Source organism: Epinephelus fuscoguttatus, linkage group LG13, assembly GCF_011397635.1.
Source record: "Epinephelus fuscoguttatus linkage group LG13, E.fuscoguttatus.final_Chr_v1".
Lineage (NCBI taxonomy): Eukaryota > Metazoa > Chordata > Actinopteri > Perciformes > Serranidae > Epinephelus > Epinephelus fuscoguttatus.
The window spans coordinates 23,053,206-23,075,943 of NC_064764.1; the positions used below are offsets into that span (position 1 = coordinate 23,053,206).

Sequence of the window (22,738 nt, forward strand, 5' to 3'; positions counted from 1 at the left end):
CCTTTTTAACCCAGGGTTCAAAGTAAGTTAAAATTTTCAGGGAAATTTTGTTTGGTTTCTCTGAAAATAGGAACTTGCGATCTTCTCCTATGCTGTTCTTATAGTTCCCTCTTACTGTACTTGAAGATGTGGCAATTATACAGTGAGTAATTTTACATGGTAAGCTTAAAAGTGCATTCCAAGTCCAAATTTTTACAGAATAAATGTACATATTTGGGTAATTTAACGCTTTAGCAAACATTTATATATTTAATGTCCGTGTCAAACATGTCATACTGTTGAAATATGACCCACAGGATTACCTGCTAAAAATTTCATTGTGTTTAAAAGGATTGATACATGCACTGTTAGGGTTTCACACAGGACAGGTCTGCTCACCCTGAAAATAAGAAACAATGCTTGCTGATATGTTTTTCAGTCAGCTGAAGGATAGTGTTTCTGCAGAGGAATGTAGAATGACTAACTCCATTACAGACGTGCCCGGCAAAGGCACTCCAGTTTCAATGAACTATGTTGGCTAATTCACTGAGTTATGTTAAGTGTTACTTGTGCTCTTAAATAAAAATATTTTCCATGACTTGAGTGTTTTTATTTGTAATAGAAACATACAGAGCTATAAATGTTTTTAATTTGTGAAATACAGCTGCTCTTAAAGGTTTCATGATTCACAGACGCCCTTGAGTCTCTCACCAGTTTAGTCCGCCACACGCCCTCTGACGTTTGTCATGAGAGCGGAAAATAGGCTTGGTGATCAAAGGTAGTGTTTGTGTGTGAAAGTGCATGTAGAGCACATACTGATTGCGTAGGGCTTTACCTTTGAATATGCGTGCCGGGGTTGGACCATTGTGAAGTCGCCATGCGTGGTTCATACTGAGCACACTCTACCGTGGCTCCACAATTGTTCTCTTTGTTGTGTAACATAATGAATGCAGTGGGTGTGATTCCTTTTGCAGAGAGAGTTTTGCAGTATTAAAAGATTTAGGTTACTGTACAAACAAACTTGCTCTAATAAAAAGCAAGCAGATTATAAAAGTGGTTCAGGCCAAGCACTCTTTTGTTCCAGCACAATATTCCTTTTCTTTACTCCTATATAAGCCCTTTGGTAGAGCCTTCAAGTCAAGACTTGAACATGTGGTAAGTTATGTAACCATTCCTTTGACTATATGTCCATCTGGCATCAATCTGTTGTGGGCCATAGTACACCACACAATGTTCTCTCAGTAAACAGGGAGGCGGTCCAGCTATAGGAATACTTTATTGAAAAGCACAGAAGTCAATATTTTATAAAAGAACCTGGGCAGCAAATCATAAAGGGACAGTTATAAAATATGAGTAACAATGATTGAAACAATCATTAGCATACAGAAATATGATATATACAATATATATATGTACACATACAGTAACAGTATATCAATCTCAAAAGCAAGTGTTTATATTTACAAACAATATTGGTTAAAGAATCTGTTTAAGGTATCCGAGTACAAAAGAAGTAAAATATCAAAAATATTACAACATTCAAGAGAAGTGAGCAAAAACTATACAATAGTTCTGCTGAGCTACTTATACTTTAAAGCTGAAGGACTACAAAGTTATTGCATAGTATTACTATGATAATGCAGTACCATATTACAAAGGAGAAACGAGGTTGTCTTCGCTCTTAATGAAAGTCTTTTTGATGCGAGGGACGAGGAAGACGCTGCCGTCAGTTGATTGCTGGAGGGAGTATTCGGAGGGGGAGTAGGTGTTCCCCTTCTCGTCTCTCAGCATGCTGAAGACCTCCAGGTACAAGCTGTTGAGTTGCTGCTTCATTTCCTTCAGGTTTGTGATGTTCTGGCTCTTCTCGTTCAGCAGACGCTCCTTCTCCTCCTTCAGCGAGTCCAGGTTGCTCTCCAGACCCACTATGTTCTCCATCTTGCGTTTGCGGCAGTTCTGGGCAGCTACCTTGTTCTTGCCACGGCGGCGTATGTCTCGGACCAGGGCCAGCTGGGCCTCGCTGAGTTGGTGCTTCGACATCATCTCGTTGAAGTCGTCAACAGGCAGATTGATGATCATGTCAACAGTGAAAGGGATTTTGAGGGCCTTAGCCCTCTGCTCGTCTCTGGAGAGACGCACTTCCAAACGTTTCTTCTGCTTGTCTTTGGTGAAGGGGGCGCTGTTGTGGCCGTTCTCCTCTGCTGGGTCCGTCTTGTGTTGCTTGGGCTTCTTTTCCTGCGTCTGTTGGGGCTGCCCTATCGGTACAGACACAGAGATTCCTAACTGAAGGTCATCAGGTTGGAAATTAAGTGTGAACATCTCTGAGTAGTCAGATTCTGCACTTCCAGGGTTGTGGTCCATCTCCTCCATGTCTGAATCACTGTAACCACCAAAGGACCCATCTCCATACACGGACTTCCCAGGTGAACTAGCATTTGGACTGGTGTTTGAAGAGATTCCTGAATCTGAATCTGGCATTTCTGTCTTCATACTCTGTTTGCCTCTGTCAAAGGCATCTCCAGGTGAGAGGCTGTAAAGGTCCACTGTAGTAAAGGGAGGCTTGTTTGGGATGTCAGACATGGCGTTACTTTCGTTTCCTTCAAGGCTATGTCGACCGCTGCTCTCCTCCAGAATGGTGCTGGGGTAAAACATGTCACAGAAACTCTCTGCTGCAAAGTTAGCATTTAACTGAGGAGCTTTTGCCTTCATCTGGCTGAGATTGTCCGGTGTGGCCATACTGGGAACAGAGCCATCGAATGTATTCATAAACTCTGTGGGACAAACATTTAAACTGTTTATTTCCCCGTCGCTGAGATTGGTCATGGGGTAAAAAGTGTAGTTTGGATTCTGCACTTCAGGGCTGTTTGGAAGAGGATAAGCTGTGGTCTCCAGTGTGTCCTCCATTTGCATGCTCAGGCATTGCTAGAAGAGAAAGATAAAGAAGTATTAAAAGAAATACACTCAACATACTACAGAAAAAAATCCGTGCTTGAACATAAACCTACAGAGCATGATCTGAGGCACATTGTAATGGCTGACATAACAAGATACATACTTAATCGATCATCCTCCATAAAAATTTGGGTTTCAGTCCTTGAACTCTAAGCCTTGCAGTTGACTGGTTGAGCTGGTAGAGCTGGGTTTAGCCCAACATAGCCTACTGTAATTCCCAAGATCAACTAGACATCCAATTGTAAAAGATCAGAAATCACAAATACCAATCTCCCAGCTCGCTGTTGCTGGGAGGTTAAGCGACTACATTATCTCCACAAAGCAGCTTACATGAACCGAAACAGAATTCCACACAGCCCCTTTTTCTACAATGGAGAGTCTTATCAGCAACTTGCCAGAGCAACTAATGCAACGCTATGCAAGCTGTACGGCTAGGATTGCAGTCTAGTCCACAGTGAGAGGTCAAGGCAGCAAATAGCACACTGCTCCACCCATCAGCTAATGCAAATATGAGCTGCCTCGCAACAAAACTGATAAGGCAGCTACTGAAATACTACCATGGACAAATCTTTTCATTACAAACTAAAGGTTTTCAGACAGCCACACCCCCTTTGAACAAGATGTCTTGTTGTTCTGCTGGATAAAGCTGGTGGCTGCTGCATCACATCTTGAACACCCACCTCCCTAATTCTCTCTAAAGTCTCAACAATGAAACCTAATCACAGTGGAATGAGCCGGGTGCACCTGTCTCACATATATGAGACCCCATTCTCGCAGAGCAACAAAAAAGTGTTTGTCCTCTAATGCTGGGCTCCGGCTCATTGATGCATTCTTTGGGTATTTGTTCCACAACGCCAAACACCATGCCATTGAGGCGGTGTATTATACCTGCAGCTCAGGGAGGGACAAAAGCTCCATCCAGGCCTGCTCCAAATCTGGGGACATCCTCTGTGGTGGTGGTGGTGGTGGTGATAGTGGACCTGGAGATAGGGTGGCTGGTGGCAGAGCCGGTTGATCGGGCGACATCATGGGTGCTGAAACAGCAGTTGTGTCCAGGCAAACTGAGGTGCTCTGTCAGACACAAGAAAATGACAGTTTTTATACAACTGAAAGCTGCAAGCTGTGATGTCACATGTATGGTAATAATTCAATGTTCTTACCTCAGCTTCCTCTACGGGAAACGTCTCTGCCAGTAGCTGCAAACATTCATCAAATGACATGGCATCACAGTTGTCTTCTGTGAAGCTGACATTCTGGAAAAGAGGTTAAAATACAAGGTTTTAACGACAGAGCATCCTTTGCGGTGCACCATCTTTTAAAAGCAGCACATGGTTTATATTTATAGCTCCTATGTCTCTGAAGAGTAGTTTCTAGAGCAGAATACACCGATGCAAAACTGCAGACCCACCTGTGTTTCTGTAATTACACAGGATGAGGTCGTTACCTAGCTACATAGCCACAGCCTATCAAATCAGGTGGGAGTGGTCCACCTATGACATGAGTAATGACAGCCATGTGCATGTACCTGTGAAACCTCTAGAGGTGTGACAGCCGACTGCCGTGGGGCGCTGGGTGGCGGGCGGGGTATGTACTCTCCTGTTTCCTCGTCGAGCTGTAGCTGTGCCAGCAGGGCCTTCTCCTGCTCCCGCACCAAATGCTGCCTCTTCTCTTCTTCCAGCTCCCGCTGCCTCCGCAGTTCATGTTCTTTCTGACGGTGGTTGTAGTCAAACACTTCACGCCTGGCGCCGAGATCAATGTCCTGCTTCCACAGTATGTCAATCAGCTCCATGGCCTGGAAAGAGAACGGCAGATCAGTTTGGAGAGTTGTGAGCCATGCTGTCCTGCAGTGAGAATGTGAGCAGCATTGGAACAAGGAAGAGCGTGCCCTGCTGTGAAGCGTGGCTGCTGCACCCGCCACACCCTGTCCCTCAGTATCTGTTCACTGACAACAACACTGGCACTAAAGTCAAGGGGGAAAAGCCACATGAATAATAGATGCACTTCTCTCTTTCCCCTGTTGCCACCACACACCAGCAGAAGACACGTATCCTCACTTGATACCCTTTCTAAGGGAGGCGATCATCACCCATCTAATTACACCGAGGTGTGAATTCAGTTGTCTGATTCAAACTCTGAAAAAGGGCAGACATGTTTGCCTTCTCTCTAATATAATGGAACTAGATGGCACTCAGCTTGTGGAGCTCAAAGCTTAAAAATGTTGCTTTTGTAAAATTCAACAGCAATGTCTCTTTCCAAAAACCATGACCTGGTTACTAAAGATAATCCTCAGACCTTGTTGTGCGCAGTTTCATGTAGGAACTATTTTCTTTCTACCAAACTACACCCACTAACTGTATCATTGCGCAAAAGGAAGTGTGTATACTCAAGGACGAGAGGCTTGTGCTCGTCACAGTGCGAGATGTAAATATCAATGGTGTCCTCCTCTCCTTAGCTGTAATGTTAGCTAGCTCAGTGGTGCTAAGTAAGCTAGCAATAAACAGCATGAACAAAGGTCCACAGTGTAGCTCGCTTAAGTGCAATTTTTCAGCATAGACTTAGCTAAGTTTTAAGTTGTTTATTACTTTCTTTTATTGGTCCAGCACCTGCGTTTAAGGGTTTTTGGATGTCCATGACTACTATGCTTTTTTTGCTAGGTGAGCTAGCAATAGATGCATGCTCCCTTCTGCGCCGTGATATGGTTGGCAATTGTAGTTTGGTAGGAAAAAAATAGTTCCTACATGAAACGGTTGGCAACAAGGTCTGTGAATTATCTTGAGTAACCAGGTCATGATTTCTGCAAAGAGACATTGCTGTTGAGTTTTTCAAATGTATTTTTGTGGCACTTTGAGCACCACAAGCTGAGTGCCATCTAGTTCCATTATATTTTAGAGAAAGCAGACATCTCTATGGCCGATATCTCCAACATTTGGCAGCACACACCAAAATAATCTAGACTGATAAATAGCTCTACAGGTTAAGAAAAAAAATATGTATTTTTTATTTTGGGGTGAACTGTCCCTTTAACTATGGTACCACAGTACTTGGAGGGTGTTCCTTTTTTAAACGACACAGTAGTAATATTCCTGAAATGGTGGGATAATATAACCAAAAAAAAGGAACTATAAGGCTGTAGCTCTGTTGCTGGGTGGATTTACAAACCTTTTCTTCCTATTATGTAACGTAATTAACTAAGTATAGATAACTACTGGTAATTGACCACCACCCAGTGCCCCACCTTTAGTTTGTACACATTAATTAAAGTCCTGCTGACAATACAGGGTATAAGACAGCGTACTAACTGACTAACTAATTTTAATACTGTTTCCTGTAGATTTCCACTCAGAGGCTGACTGGTATTTTCCCTTTTAAACAAGAATGTCTAAAGATAAACTGTGCCGCTCTCCTCCTTGGGCCTTTTACACAGAAATTATTTACAGAAGGAAACCATTTCACAAGGCCCACGGATGTTGCATAAACCCCAGACACTGGTTCACAAGAACATGTCCGGGCATGTGACTTGTTTGTTCCTCAGTTTTGTGTATAAACAGAACTTATGGGCTTATAAATGGTCATATGGCCGAGACAGGCGCAGCCAGGAGGAAGCTAATCGACGGGAAATAGAGCACAAAGCAGAATAAAACACAACAAAAGAGGATGTGAAACTGAAGAGAAGAGACTGTCTAATGATGTTTTCTCTTTTGATATTTTAGATTCAAAGAAAATGGGGTGAGAGGTAAAGCTTCATAAAGTCATAATAATAGCAAGCAGGCATCTATATATATTCTAAAACACTGTTGACACCGTTTTTCTGACTACAGCTGTGGCACGGCAAAATAAGAACCCACTAACCCTCTTTGACTCAATATTGCATCAGAGGCATGACCGCCAAAGGATTACACGTCACTAAAGCTGCCTAAAACCATACTTGCAGAGTGAGAGGTGGGCAGACAACCAGGAATTATGGCCTCTGCAGGAATGAGGAAGTAGCCTAAAATGTCCAAGTGGGGACGTCTGGTCATCCGTGTTTTCCAAACTAATAAACCACACTCTTGTCTGTTTGTCACACCTCATAAGCTCACCTGACAAGTCATACAAGTCTCTTTAAAAACAAACCCACGTCTCTTAAACCAGCCCTTTCACTGTCACTGAATAATAGTGCTTTTATATGCCACTGAACCAAACTCCCTAATAAATCATATGTCAAATAGATTGCGTAAATGTGAATCCGGTCAGAACAGGTTATCGGTATGGTATCAGTAATGGCTGTCATAAGACCTGGGCTGGCAGCAGAACAAGGAAACTGGCTCCTAAAATGATTTCCCAGACACCACTGCCACACAATACACAGCCATACAAGCCCAACAACATGCCTTCAGTTCAAAATAGTGGCAAAACATGCAGAGCAAACACACGCCTCCCAATTGCCAGAAAACACATGTTGGAGACATATTTTGAAAACAAGCCAAACTAATGGTCCTGCAGGCTATCAAACTAGGCCATAGAGGAGTGATACAAAGTGTGTGTGTGCTTCTTGTAGCCTATGGGTTGTTCATTTACTTCTCTTCGGCTACACTACAAGGGCCTCAGAGGGGACCGGACTCCCAGTGGTTTATTGCATTTTCTTTCATCACAACTGGCTGGACATTCACCCTTGACCGAGGATGATGAAACAGCAGGCACATGTTCCAAAACAGCCCTTTAGGCCCTCATCAGTCAACCGTGGACTTCCACTGACCCTCGCTTATGACAGGTTTAGCCAAACAGGAAAGATGAAGGGCCATAATCCCAAGTTAAACATCTAATTCAGTGTATATGAACAAAGGTAAGCCTAGACTGATCTTAGACTGAGTGTGTGTGTGTGTGTCTATTTAGTCAAAACACACTGACAAACAAACAGCAAACACAGAAACAAAACTAGGAATCAGCCACAATGGTTACAGGCTTGTCTGTATCAAATGTGGGATATCACATGCTTGGAGGAGGAAGGGGGAGGAGGGAGACAGTTACCAGAAATTAGTTCATGAGACTGAGTTTACCAAATATGTCTGAATAAGAAAATATGTAATTTTATTTAAAGTCACACAACTATACATGAGTCTATTTATAACATTATTTCCTGGCGAGGAAAAACGTCACAAGTGAATGACTTGCAGAAGTGAAAGCTGGTCACAGGGCACCTTATTATATTTCTATAAATAAAGACAACCAGGCTCACAGTGTATTTCATATGATCTTCCCCCAGCAGCTGTTAATCTATAATATCACCTTATAACTGCGCCATTACCCGATTGTCACTTATTATTAAATTTGCTATATTACAAAAAGTTTCCCTGAACTATCATCACGCCCCTGTCTCCCTCAATGTCTGGCGATGACTTTATAGAAACCCTCTATTTACCTGTTGACCGGAATGCATCACCTCCATTTCCATCATCATGGAGATCTGTGCGGCGGTAAAGAGACGCCTTATGATAGGTAAGTGCGGCTGTTATTCCTTCAAATGGCAGATTAAAATGGCGAGCGGTCCGAAGCAGATAGAGTCCGTCGCAGTAGCTGAGCCGAGGGAAACATTTACTGCTTCCTTTAAATCTAATGAACATTACGGAAATGATGGCCCTGCCCACCGAGCTGCGGCGCAGGGATCGTCCCCCTCACACCGGCCTATGAGGCGGGGAGAGCAGTGTGTGCATGCGTGTGGAGCCGGATGGGCCTATATCCACTCAATATACTGATTATAAAATTTTAAAAAATCACACAACACATTAATATGCATTGCAAAGTAGTAATAACCATTAAATATAACAACAGAAATAAATTAAATCAATAAAACAAACTGGTTTTCACTTTGTCTAAAAACCATTCAAGTCGTTAAAATTCAACCTAATTCTTACAAGAGCATTATTCTACATTTCTGACTCCTTAATAACCAGCTCATGTGTAATTATAAAGCTTAAAAACCATATTGCAGTTTTTCTTTCAACTCCGTCATCACAAGAGTTTTGATTGGTGCATAGCGCCCCCTGCTGGTGACCGTGCACGGTGTGGAGCTGGAGGCCCTGGGGCCCTAAAGTCCCCGTGGAAACACTGAAGACATCCACTGACAGCTGGGATGTTGTGTCAAAGCTGTGAGGAGACACATGTAGGCTCTGGTCAGTGGTGGAAGAAGCATTTAGATTATTTATATAAGAGGAGATGTCATCTACCACTCAATTTGCCTGTAAGTTAAAGTCCTGCATTAAGTCATGCAGGATGACACCTGTCAGTGCTTTATATTATATTTGTGTAGCATTATTATTCATGCATTGGCATTTAAGCAGTACTTTAATGTTACAGTTGTAGAGACTGAGCTTATGTTAATTACTTCAAGTAAAGTACCTCACAACTGCACTGGATAAATGTAATTATTCTCCACCACTGGCTTTACATGCTTATTTATTTTGCTTATACTGATATACTTCAATTCAATTTTATTTATAAAGCCCAATATCACAAATCATAATTAGTCTCAGAGGGCTGTACAGCATATGACATCCCTCTGTCCTCGAAGCTCGAAGACCAGCAGTGGAGGGATCCCTCTTCCAGGACGGACAGACGTGCAGTAGATGTCGTACAGAACAGATCAAGGTAATAATTTTGCAGTAATCCATGTGACAAAATGTACTGAGGATAATATGCTGTCATAATGCTATTTATTAAAGAACAGCTTACTAGATGCATAACCACATAAACTACTGCATACAGTAAAAAATTATAATAATAAAGAGTAGCCTAACATAAAGATACTGAGTCAGTTGTAATGCAGTGATGGAAAGTAACTGTTTACATTGTATATTTACTCAGTTAACTTAAATACAGTTTTGAGACAGCTGTATTTGAGTATGTCTATTTAATGCTGTACTTTGACTACATTACAGATGGAAACATTTTCTCCTCTCCCCCACTAGCCTAAGATCAGTTTATCAAATATCATGTAGTGCTGTACAGTAGTGGAATGTAACTAAGTGCGTTTACTCAAGTACTGTACTAAGCTTTTGAGGGCCTTGTCTTTACTGTAGTATTTCCATGTCTTGCTACTTTATACTTTTCCTTTATAATACAGTACTGTACTCTTTAGTCAACACCTGTAGTTTACAGACTAAGATCTTTTTTAATTGAAGTCATGTGATAGTTTATAAAATAGTACCCTATATAATGGGATAAAATTAGCTCCACCTTGACCAGCTACGATGTCAAAAAGCTGCTTATACATTAACGCATCAGTATTACTATTCCAGTAACATTTTCTGCAATAATATAACTCTTACTGGGATCATTCTGGTGGATATGTTTTTACTTTTCGCTTTAAGTGCTGATGCAACTTTTGCAGACTTTTAATTAAGTAAGGTTTTAATTGCAGGAGTTTTACTTGTAGTAGAGCATTAATACACTGTGGTGTTATTACTTTTACTAGCCTATAGGGGTTCAATCACTAGTGCTAGAGATTAAACAACAGAAACACAGCTGCATTAAAATTCTGCCCTACACTTAAATGCATCAGAAATGATAATCCAGAATAATATGGACTAAACAAGGCACTCTTCTTAAGTACTTTTAATGTTGATGATTTAAGCATATAAATCATACTCTTGCACATCTACTAAAGAAAAAAAAAAATTGAACGCAGGACTTTTATTTGCAATAGTTTTTTTTAAAAACAGTGTTGTACTTTTACTCAAGTAAAGGATCTGGATACTTCTCTCACTACTGTTGGAGACACATGATATGTCCTTAACTGCTCATTTCTTTAACTTCAAATGATCACTGCCATTTAACTAAATTGCTCAGGCTCTTCCAAGTTAATTAAATCTTTACTATTCTGTCACCTCAGCGTCAGTAATAAGTCGGATCGAGATGTAATTAGGCTAAGTGTCTTTAGAAATATGCCAAGGTAATAAGACAGACTGAGCCCGGGCTGTTGCACCTATCTGTGAAGAAGCTCACACTAAAGTGCAGCTCACTGTGCCACTGCGTGAAATTACACTAAAAAAGCCTATTTTTTTTTTTCACTCCCCCCTCTCATGCGCGCTCATGAACACGCGTTCACGTTTGGCAGCTCCACGTCGACATTCTTCCAGCTGCATATAGTGAACTGCACAGGACTGGGGGAAGAAAAGGTAAAAGCGGCGGCGGCCACCTTACGATTGGAGCGCTGCAAGTCCGCAGACGGACACCGACCGCAGTGAAAACAGACGTTTGCACTGTGAATCCAGCCGTGGCCTGCAATATCTCCAGATCGCTTTCTGCTTTTGCATTTTATCATCAAGACTACTTGCCCCTCGTGTTGGATTGCAGCTGGTCCCTTGCGTCTACCTATATCAGGTACAGTATGACTTGCAGAACTTCATCACAGCACTTCATGTCTGTATTATTGCCAAGATAATGATCGAGGTGTGACACTGTTTGTTTTCTCGCATTATTTTTGCACTTCTAAAGTTGCTGTCACTTGACTGCTGTGGAAGTGGCAAGTGCCCAAAGTGCCTTCAAACTGACAGAACTTAATACTCCTGGAGCTCAGCTGGCCTTCTGCACTTTCCTCATTGCTATCATATCTTTCTACATAGTTAGGCGAATAGCTCATTTCTCCAGGGCCTGCTCAGTCCAGAAAGTTGTTAAAGCTCAACAGGTAGAATCAATGACACACTAGCACCGGAGTGAAATAATGGAGTCAAAGATAGCACCAAAACTGGAAACCTCAAACAGCCATCAGAGGCTGTCTCATGTGTTAACTTTACAACCAACCAGATGGTCAAGATTAAAGAGGTAAGTAAGTACATTTTAGGATCCTTTTCGGTGGGACCTACCACAGGATCAACTATTGCACGTGGCCTACTGATATATAGACATTTAATCATTTCTGTATAGAGCTGACAATGTGTAAAATGACTCCATCTGGCCTGCTTTACCTGTCTTACTCTAGGGAGGACCCACCACACAGCAAGTCTTGCTGTAGGCCCAGTCCTCAAGGCATTCAAGTCTTAACTGCTCCTCGCTCTCTACGCTTACACAAATAACACCAGCTATTCTCTGTTTGAGATGTTTCAGTCGTCAGTGCAGTGGAAAACCAGATAATCAAAGTGGATGTCCTGTTTTCCTTGCTTTTTGTGCCTCACTACAGGTTAAAGGAGCACCCAGTCGTAAGGAGGACAGGTCTCTGCACAAGGACAAACCTATGAGGTGGCACTGTGGCTTTCCAAATAAAGTTCTGTGATACACTTAGACTCTAATTGCTTGCAGTCAGTGCATTACAGAACTTTGTTTTGGGAGTTAATACTTGAACCTGTGGGAAATAAACCTTCAAACGTCTGGATATTTAAGTTGGCAGCACGGTGTAATTCATGTCTTTTGCTCTCAAATAAAGTTTCTCTTTGTTTCAAGCATTTCTCACAGCCTCTGTCTCTTTTTAAAGACAATTCACCCAAGGTTAAATTGTATGCTAAAGTAGCAGTGCAGTTTGTCATTTACGTGCTCTAACTTTGTGTTAAATCATTACTTAAAGAGCACTGCTGTGTGCCATATGGAAACAGCAGTCAGGTGAGCGAGCGGAGGTGAGGCCGGGAGGTAAACAGTGAAGTCGCAGTGTTTCAGGTTACTCTCAGTTTTTAAAAACATGTCACAAATGTTACACGAGGACTCTTGACACTATAATGATGCTGTTTTAATAAGTGCAAATCATCATTTCTTTAAGATGTGGAAGACTATGCAATTAATAATGATTAGCCGCACAGTATAGATTTATCATCTCAGCTTGAAGTTGCCAGTTTCAGTGAAATATAAAATATATACTGTAGACAGTCCAAGATTTATCTCACAGCTTTGAGTAACTTTTCCACTTTTGGCCCACTGTTTCACTTTCTTTCATTATTCTGAGCCAAGCCAAGCTGGTGTTACTTTCCACTACCAAATTTTGCACAAGCATAACTTTTGACCTTGTAAACTGTTGATAAAGTCATGTTTTGTTTTCATATACTGTAGATTTATTCACTCCCAAAATCTATTTTTTGCACGACTTCCTGTCGCCTTTAATATTAAAAGTAGTAACACTGGAGGGACTGAATTAATTTTGTTATCTCTTTAACTATGCAACTGTCTTTTATAACTATACAAAGTGACTGTAAATTCCTGCCTGAGCAGTCAATGGACCATATGCAACCAGTCGTATATTGCAAAGCATGCTGGGAAATACGTAAAATGGTGCGTTCACGTGCATAATGAAGAGTGGCAGTTGTGTAACTGTGTAATTATCTGGTGTGACGTTTGAAAACAGAGAGTGAAAATATACAGTACGATTATTATCCCAAGGTGTCATATTCGTGTTGCTTGTTTTGTCTGCAGTTCAAAACCCAAATATACAGTTTACTATTATGCAAGGCAAAGAAAACCAGCAGATCCCCATAGTTGAGAGGTTAGGACAGGCAATGTGGGAGCATGTTTGGTGTTTCAAATGGCAATTATTCGACTATTACAGTAAGCTAGTTTCAGATTAATTTTCTTTGGTGTTATTGTTTCCTTCCCAATCTGAACCAATGCCTGATAGCAATTGAACATGCCACAAAGTAAGTGTAAAAAAGATGTATAATAATATGGTATTATCTTACAATTATGTTTAAGTGTTTCCTATGCTTTCTTTCCGACTGCCAAACGTGGCAAGAGAAATTAGGCTCAAATTTTTCCAACTGCAAGGCATTTATCACTATTCGGGTCATTCATATGGAGCGAGTGTGATATTTCCGACGGTCTGTTAACGCGGCGCACTTTCCCTGCGCTGACCTCTGACAGCCGCTCATGGATCCGCTCCCTCCCTTCACAAACACGGAAGCAGCATGGCGTCCAACAGCAGCGGCGGCGGCAGCTCCGACAGGCAACGGATTGCACAGCAAAGACTGAGAATAATCGCCGGGCATTTACAGGGACCGGCGGACGGCGACTCCACCATCCTAGCCGCGGAGTGCAAAGCCCAGGCCGGCAAGACACACGTCTCCAGTGAGAGGAAGACGGTGCCGAGGAGGAGGTACAAGGCTGTGATGGAGCGGTGGACAGGGGTCCATCCTGTGTGGCTGTAGCTCGTTATTAAGTCAAACATAACGGGGCTGTCGGGTAAACGACAGCTAAGTGGACAACATGCACTGACAGACTGGCTTCCCTCTCTCCTCAAAGCGTACAACGTACGGGGACATGGCTAAAGCTGTTTTAAATTAGCTTGCTAGCTAACGTTACTTGGCTACAGAGTGGGCATTCATTTGCTACGGAGTGGGTGCGGCTAGGTTTACTCTCTGGAGTTTAACGTTGTTGTGGTCGACTTTCCTAAAGTTGGTTAGCTTTAGCTTGTTGTGTGGTTTATAAAAGGTAGTTTAATTTGAGGTAAGGTAGTTTTTAACTGTCAGAGAGGTTGTAAAAGCTAAAGAGAAGTGTTAACGTATAGGCTAATGTGACATTTAGGGACGCCATAGATAGATAACATCCGTTGAGTACAAGCGGTTAAATAACCGTTAGTTTAACCGTTACTGCAACGTAGTTTGATTAATCGACTTTGCCATTCATTTACTGTACATATAGCCTACTGTATGTGAGTCATTTCAACTGCTGCAAGTACTCTTTATTTGTGTAAACATATTAGTAGAAGAAACATTAATAAGGTTCCTATACGTTTAAAACTTTACCAAACTAACCCTAAAAATATAGGATACCTTAGAAATGCATTATCATTCATTACAGTAAGACAAGAGGCTGTAGTGAAACTTCTCTGTCTCTTGTCTCCTGTCTTTCCATCTGATTGGCCAGGACATGTGGTGGTCTGACTTTCAACCTATAGGCAGCTCGGCTCCTTTTGAGGAAACACCATCACACTGTGCTGACATCTAGTGTCAGTCTGAGATAACAGCTGCAGCTCAGGGTAAAACAAAAATCAACAATCAGAAAGTATGAGTATTTGGCCTTGTGGAAATCATCACGTCCTGTTCTGGTCAATATGACACTGGGATGATACAATGGAATATTATGTCTTGCAGCCCCTGTGTGATGCTGAGCTTTAGTCCTGTGATTTTAGTGCTTGCAGTGTTAAACAGTGAGTGGGTTTGTCCCTCAGTATCATCCTACGTAGTAGCATAGTAACAGAATTACATAGGATATCAGTAAAGAGCAAACTTTCTAACAGGAACTGCGCCACAGTGTGAAGTTCAGGTACTCCTTCTCCCTGCCTATTGTTCAATCGCACATACCTTAACCAGATGCCACGCTGTAATACCCTATAGTCACTTTTTGTTTAAAGAAGTGCCAAGAGACTTCCTCTGTTCAGACTTTCAGCCACAGTCTGACAGTCTTGACATTCTCGTTGCTACCTTTCTGGTAGGGCTAGTTAGGAGATTAGTGGTTTAAGGCAAAAATCCTGACTTGCAGGTTGCGTGGTGTCTCAGCTCCACCTAGCTTAAACAAATGTAGGTTAATATAACAGCCCCACAGTATTTCCCACCTTCATGATGTTCAGTTTTGTTGTTAAAATTGTTTTATAGATGTGCTGATTAATTTTAGGTATATTTCAAGGCTGTAGTTTGAGGTGCTGTTGAGTAGGTATTTCTGGTATTTGTCTATTGTAGTGATACATATGCACATTAATTAAAGATATGGACAGCTCCACATGTCCCATAACCTCATCTCTGCACATGGTTTTAGAATGATTGCGTTATCCACAACTTTTATCTGTTCTTATGCTAAAGAAACATCATTCTTCATGTGAAATAGTGTTAAAGGATATTTTATTCCAACATTTCTGAGATCAATTTTGTTCTCTTTTCTTGTCTTTATATCCAATATACTGTATGTCTAGTTAAGGCATGTCAAGACAATTTTATTTATATAAATTCAAAAATTACTAATCAGAAATTTGCCGCAAATGGCTTAAATCAAGGACTCCTAAATTGATACACATTAGGCCATGGACCCCCATCTGAAAAGATATTTTGGTTGATAGACATGATTAAGACCAGACGTTGTCAACTACGGTTGAGAGGATAACGTGGAGGAAGTGAAACCTGTGGTGAGAAAGTCAACCTCATGACTCTTACTCACCCTGACCTCACTTTTATAGTGAATTACATAGTAGAAGAAACTATTTAGACTTCTTCTGGGGTTTCCCTGGAATACCATCAAGGACCCCTGGGGGTTCCCGGACACCTGGTCGTGGTCCACTGCTCTGTGAAAGAAAAAACTTGAGGCGCTAGTTTATATTATCAAAACAATATCATTAAGAGTTACTATTGTGCCTTCAAACATGACCTTGCTTATAGTTTTAAATTGTCTGTATGTAACTGTAGCGTGTACTCACTGACCTTGCCACACGCTTGCCCCATTTATTGATATATTTTTATTCAGTACATTCAGGCACCATGACAGCATATCAATGATGGCGAGGATTCATTAGAGTCTGACTCAGTGTGTCACTCCCACTTTTCACTCTCACTCTTAATTTATCGGAAACTCAATTTTGGCAGGTATTAATCTCAATTATGGCTTTTACTCCACTGTGTTAGCATCCCATCCCAAGTGACCCATGAGTTATGGTTGCTCTGTGAGTGGTACAGCACACACGCTCTGCACAGTGGTGGAGCATCGACAGTGTAGCAGTGTGGCAGGTGATTATAATGGGATGTCCCTCAACAATAATAGTGTAGTAGCATTTGTTTCCATGTTGTAAGTGGCTATGGTTGTACTCTAATATGGTTGGTGGTTCCACAACAAAGGATGGACAGTATGGCTGATGCTTAGGTGCTGATGATTTAGCTATATATACTAAATAATTAGCTGAAGCTTGATAGTCCTGCACACACCTTGGACCTAATCATAAAAACCGAGCAATATTGAAAGTAGCCATGGATAAGCATGTCTGCCAGGTGCCATAAATGTAAAATATTTTAATGTGTTCGATGGAAATGTCTGACAGCACAGCGGGAGTGTCTACTAGCTTCCCCTGTTGATGGATATGCTATTTGAATGTGTCACTTCTGCCTCTGCATTACAATGTCAACCAGCTGCGTGTTTGCATGCCTGCGTGCAGATCGTTGCATAGTTGTAGGCACCCGGGGAATATCGTAGGTGTGCCTGTCTGCACCCTCCCATATTGTAAATTTGCCAACTGATAGCCAGCCCCACCCTTGATGAATGCGAAGGCTGTGAATGGCTGAATAAAATAAGGGAACATTGATGTTTTCCCTCAGTGAAATGTTAGATGTCTGGGTGTGAAAATTTCAGTATGAAGTATCATATTATCAGCAAGGACTCTTTGTCTTGGGGAAATTGCCCATGCCAAGCAAGCATCAGCCCAGAGGGAATAGGGTGGCAAATTAAAGAATATACCAAGCCACCTTCACACTTGAATCACATTCACCCGTGTTCTTTAACTTTATTTGATGGTATTTCACATTGTGCATTAGCTTCAGTGTAAGGTGTGTGAGTTGTAAGCTTAACCTCTGCCAATATTTGTTTTTCCGCAGGCAGGAGATTATGAAATGGAACGGCTGGGGATACAGCGATTCAAGATTTCTCTTCAACAAGAAAGGTCAAGCAGAATTTACTGGCAAAAGGTAACGCAGAATGTCACATCACCACTTTTAGATATGCATATGCAAAAATGCTTATTCTTGGGTGCCTCAGTCGCCCCCTGGGTAGAAGCTGAGTCCTTAGTGCAGCCCGGGTTCAAGTCCGGCTATGAGTCTTTGAAGCATGTTATCCCCTCCTGCTTTTCCTCTCTATCGAAACAAAGCAGAAATGCCGTAAAAATAATCTTTAAAGATTATCTGTTTATCTGTTGAGGATTGAGAGAAGTCAGTCAGTTCGAGGTCTCATTCACAGCCTCTATTCTTGTGTTAATGCAGCCAGTGCGTCTAACTCCATTAATTCATTCATTAGGGTAACTTAAGGCTGGAGTTCTGCATTGATCATTTTCACAGCCCATACTGTGTGCCTCTGAAATTAGCTGCTGTCCCCTTCCTACACTCACAGCAATGTGGTGCTACTGCCACCTAGTGGCTGGCATTTGAAGTGTTCATTGTCATCTGAGAAGGTCACTCGTTGTGATTGTCAGCTCTCCCAAACTCTGTTGCTCATTAACAGAAACCACTTTCCAAATCTGTTAAAAAATGGAGCATATTATGTCTGTAATTATTTATGTGTCTCTGTGGAGTTGTGGGTAAACACAGTAAATCACTGACTTGGAAAAGAAAGAATTAGTTTGAATGTCTGAGGGAAACAAAGCCGTTTGTCTCTCAGTCTTACTGAATGTGGCTTCAGTTTACAACAGCACCTTTATCCACGTCTCCCATGACAAGAGTAGAGGTATAGACGAGCCCCGTGATTGTAATCATGACATATGACTTTGGAAGAGACGGCCGCTCTTGTCAGATTGTAAACACAGAGAACTGGCACATTGTGCATGAGGATGTATTTTGAGTAATGAGCCGAGTTGAACAGGATGTTGCGCAGCAAATGGTTTCCTCCTGTGCAAGCAGTTGCCACAAACTGCTCTGTGCCCTCTCGACTGAAAAGCTACCTGGGCGGCGTTACAGTAACTGAGGCTGGGGCGCTGTTGAATGAATGTCAAAGACGGTATTCTCCTCCTCCGCGCTCGCTGTGACAGAGGCTTTTTCATTATAGAGTGTGTTTCATGGTCTCTTGGACAAAGGCGCGCCACAGTCCCCTGATGGGCTGGCCCGGGCTGTGCCAGCAGCTCAATTATGCAGGGGATGGCGAGGGCGATCACACGGACAGCACTGTCACTGCTTCTCTGCTTGCCTAATAACCTCATTGGACTCAAACCTAACACTCTATTCTTATTAGACACAGGCCTGGTTTTCCAAACGAATAAGCCCAGTCAGGCATTTAGATGTTTTCAGTTGAGGGCTTTGACTTTGACAACAGGAAATCACTAATACATGAGTTATAGTTGATTTTTTTTGTGTTTGTGTAATTGGTTGTTCACATAATCTGTCTTCCTTCACACAATCCAGGTATAGACTGAGTGGTATGATCATCCCTGCTCTGAAAGACTGGTTTGAAGGCACATTTGGAGCCAATTTGCAGCATAAATCTCCAGCAGCAGTGAGTGTCATTCATATTTATTCATTGTGTCTTCACTGAATGGCGAAAAAGAGTACTTAGTCACAGTTACAAAAACCACAATGGCTTGTTTTGTTTCAGCCCGTCCTGACTAGCAGTGCTGTACAGCCTCCCACTCTCAACGAGGCCTTCGTGGAGGATGTGAAATCCACAGGTATTCCCTTCTCTCATGACGCAGAGGACCGGGTGTTTCGCGCCCACGGTAAGGCATACTGGGAGGAGACTTCTCCCAAATTACATCACCTACTTTTAATGCTTGTAAACCACAATCAGCATATCTAGCATCAGTGTTTTTATTAGTGATGATCATGGGCTTCTCATCTCATCCCTGTGTTTTCTTCCAGGCCATTGCTTACACGAGATCTTTGCTCTGCGAGAGGGTAAAGTTGGGCGTGTTCCAGATATGGTGGTATGGCCAAGTGAGTTCAGAAGCTGTGTCATGTCTGTGTTTTTATCCGTCTGTTCTCCTCCTCCCACGTAGATATCCCCCCTACTGGCTTAGGTGATTTAAAGGGTTAATCTCTGCAGAGGCTGGGATATTAATATGTATGAGTGGAGGCTTAATAAGAAGCGTCAGGGGGAGGACGGTTGACACCCAATACTCCACGGTCTGGCCCTGCACAGTACACCCATGAATTATGATTCCGAGATTGGTTTTCTGTTGTTATGGCTGGCACTATTTTATCATGCAAATGAGTGTTGACTAATGGTTGAAACTTGATTAGCACCCTCCCAAATGGGCAGCAAATCACCAAGCAACTGTTGGCATCGTTTCATCCTCGCCAGCACCAAATTTAAATCTAACCAACCCCACAAACACACTCTCATTTGCAATGTATCTAACAGATAGTTTAACCTGTAATTTGCATTCCTCAGTAGTCCCTCCAAGTCAAGCTGTGTATTTTAAGTGGCGGTTTAGTTCGTTGAACTGTAATCCATGGGCAGAAGCTGTGTGTTTAATTGGATGGCAAAATGCACCAGAACGCAGGCATTTCTCACCGCCTTTAAAAGCACTTGAGGCCAGTCGAGCACATCCACGTAGGTGGGTATTGCCACTCTTCCCACTCGCTCACCACTCCAGCGTGAATGGATGTGAGCACCGTGATTGGCTAAAACGCATTTGTATTGATCCGGCACAGCCCACCCTAGAGAGCGCAGCTTCATGCAGTCTGACTCCGCCTGAGGAAAGCCCCAGGCAAATCACAACTATCAGGCAAATCAAAATGTCCCCCAGCTCTAATGGCTCAGGCCATATACATTTATTTATTGTCTCCTGTATACACACAGAGCTGTGTGCCATTTTTTATATCCTTTACAATGTGTCCACTCTGGCTATTATGTAAACACATAATTTATGAATGTAATAGAGGACGGTAAATGAAAACATTTTCTTTATGGTGGCCACTAATTTCTAAAATGATATTCTGTGTCTTTGCAGACTGCCACAATGATGTCGTGAAAATTGTGGAACTGGCGTGCAAACATAATGTTTGTTTGATACCATATGGAGGTGAGTCGTGAAATAAATGGCTCTAATCAGCATAATTAGCTGTCATGTACTGTACGTATACACCACTAGATGTATATTTATATTTAATATACTTCATTATTTACTCCCATGTGTTTTTTTATTAATGAAGCCACGTAATCTATAAATTAACCTGGTAAATAAGATGCTGACAGTGCAGTGGACATTTTGCGGTGTGTATTTTGTACTAGACCAACAGAAGAAAGAGCAATAGCCATTCCACTGGGCCACCAGTCTAACCATATGATGTAATTACAACATCTCTGGTTCACTTTCAGGCTCTCTACCCCTCTTGTCTCCTGTCACTCACCACTGTTAACTATTTCAAGATGGCAAAATGGCTGAAATAAATGTTTCATAGTATTATAGTAGTGTAACAACACATTCACGAGATTGATGTAATTAAAGTCAGTCACACGTTTATACAGTTATATCCTGAAGGCTCCAGTCGTTTTAGATGGAGGATGGGTTATTTGCATTGTGCAAACTTAGCTCTCTTTTTTTTTAAACTGTATTTTGCATACCTGTCACTGTGATCATTTTAACACAGCGCAGTGCCATGTCCACATTGCTGTCTGAAATTTGAAAAAGTCTGACTCCTAAAAAGCTTTGTATTGCTTGAAATTTTCCTATACTACTGTCAATGTGATATGATTCTTTTTTTAAATACCTTTCTTTGATAAATATAAACACTTTTTGCATTTAATATTTGATACCATTGTGTTAAAACTATAAAACCAGGAAAGTGTCTGTATGATAACATCCTCCATTTGAAGCCATCTCTTCTTTAACTCCTTATAATTGTTGTTTTTCCTCTTCCAGGAGGGACCAGTGTCTCTAGTGCCCTGGAGTGCCCCCCAGAGGAAACTCGCTCCATTGTCTCTCTGGATACCTCTCAGATGGTACGTAAGCACCTGTGTATGTAAGTGTCAGAGGAGTTGATCTGCACCACCGACAAGATTCACTGAAATCAAATGAAATATTGTCTGATACAAAATTACAGTATTTGTTGTACACTATTGGCACTACTTATGCTTTTGATAGGTAGAGCACAGGAAAGTAAGGGTCTCAACCTGTGTCTCTAATTCAAACAACTGCTATTGCGTTATGGAACAATAGTATTTATCGGCACCATACTGAAAAAAAAGAAGAAGCAATTTTAGAATCTATGTTGGCATTTTGATTTTTACTTTCATTCACCACTTTGCCATTTTTCCTGAAGGAATGTACTACATACTCTGGATAATGTTAAAAATAATAAATGATTTAGTCAATTAAGAGAAATGTGTAATTTTAAAATTATTTATCAAGCAAAAACATTTTCTGGTTCTGCCTTGAAAGGCAGGATGTGAGGATTTGCAACATTTTATGTGTTATATATTAAGGTAAATTTAATACATTTGGATTTAAGATTGTCAGATAAAACAAAGCAATCTAAATTTGGGATTTCCCTGACGAATAATTTCTCTGACGTTAAAAAGAAAGGTTACACTTAGACCAGTTGACTCATCTAAAAGTTAGAAAACACAAGAGCAAGGTTAAACATTTTCTGAAAATCTTGCATATATTAAAAGAGCCATTTGCAAATCTTTAATCACAATTTTCAATAACCTAATCATGTTTAAAATGCCACTGAAATGTGTGTGACTTTGTACTGTGCATTATGAGCATCCTACAAAACATAACTACTCACTAATTAATATTTAACAAACACACACAGAATCTCCATTGTCCCCAAAAGGATCTTTTCTTGTTTAGCAAGAAGACCTTCAGTGGTCGGGAGTATGTGAGGCTCGGACATACCGTCTGCGTTAAACATCCACAGACAGCTGCAGACTTGTACGCTGGTCTCACATGTAGATCCAAACTCCTCCTGTTTTCCTTTGGGTATCTTAACATGAAGAAGTTTAACCGACCAGTATTTCTGGTGCCAGCTAGCGAGGGTAGTAACGTTTGTGGCCTACTTGCCTGCATCTCTAATCTGAATATATCCCATAGGGCACTGAGAAGCTGTTTTTTTTTTTTTTGTTTGTTTGTTTTTTAAACTTCACTAAAGAAAATAAACATTTATTGCAGCCATGGTTAAAATTAGCGTGTTTGTTGTGTGCACATGATACACTGCTTAATTCTGGTTTTTAA

The 22,738-nt window shown here is 41.4% G+C and overlaps 2 protein-coding genes across 2 annotated transcripts in view; one reads left to right on the plus strand and one right to left on the minus strand.

Moving 5' to 3' along the window:
- Positions 1 to 1,238: 1,238 nt before the first annotated feature.
- Positions 1,239 to 8,520, minus strand: nfe2l2a (nfe2 like bZIP transcription factor 2a). The gene is made up of 5 exons (XM_049593675.1): positions 8,327 to 8,520; positions 4,454 to 4,720; positions 4,089 to 4,181; positions 3,817 to 3,999; positions 1,239 to 2,898 (listed from the first exon to the last, which is right to left on the minus strand). The coding sequence occupies exons 1-5, from the start codon at positions 8,363 to 8,365 to the stop codon at positions 1,630 to 1,632; spliced, it is 1,851 nt and encodes a 616-aa protein (XP_049449632.1). The 5' UTR covers positions 8,366 to 8,520; the 3' UTR covers positions 1,239 to 1,629.
- A 5,205-nt stretch (positions 8,521 to 13,725) lies between these two features.
- agps (alkylglycerone phosphate synthase) overlaps positions 13,726 to 22,738 on the plus strand; it is a 35,424-nt gene continuing 26,411 nt past the window's right edge. The window contains exons 1-7 of the mRNA XM_049594392.1: positions 13,726 to 13,975; positions 17,451 to 17,540; positions 18,963 to 19,053; positions 19,153 to 19,273; positions 19,416 to 19,490; positions 20,510 to 20,581; positions 21,422 to 21,501. Of these exons, the coding sequence (XP_049450349.1) occupies positions 13,788 to 13,975; positions 17,451 to 17,540; positions 18,963 to 19,053; positions 19,153 to 19,273; positions 19,416 to 19,490; positions 20,510 to 20,581; positions 21,422 to 21,501 (717 nt within the window). The 5' untranslated portion in view covers positions 13,726 to 13,787. The remainder of the gene's footprint in view (positions 13,976 to 17,450; positions 17,541 to 18,962; positions 19,054 to 19,152; positions 19,274 to 19,415; positions 19,491 to 20,509; positions 20,582 to 21,421; positions 21,502 to 22,738) is intronic.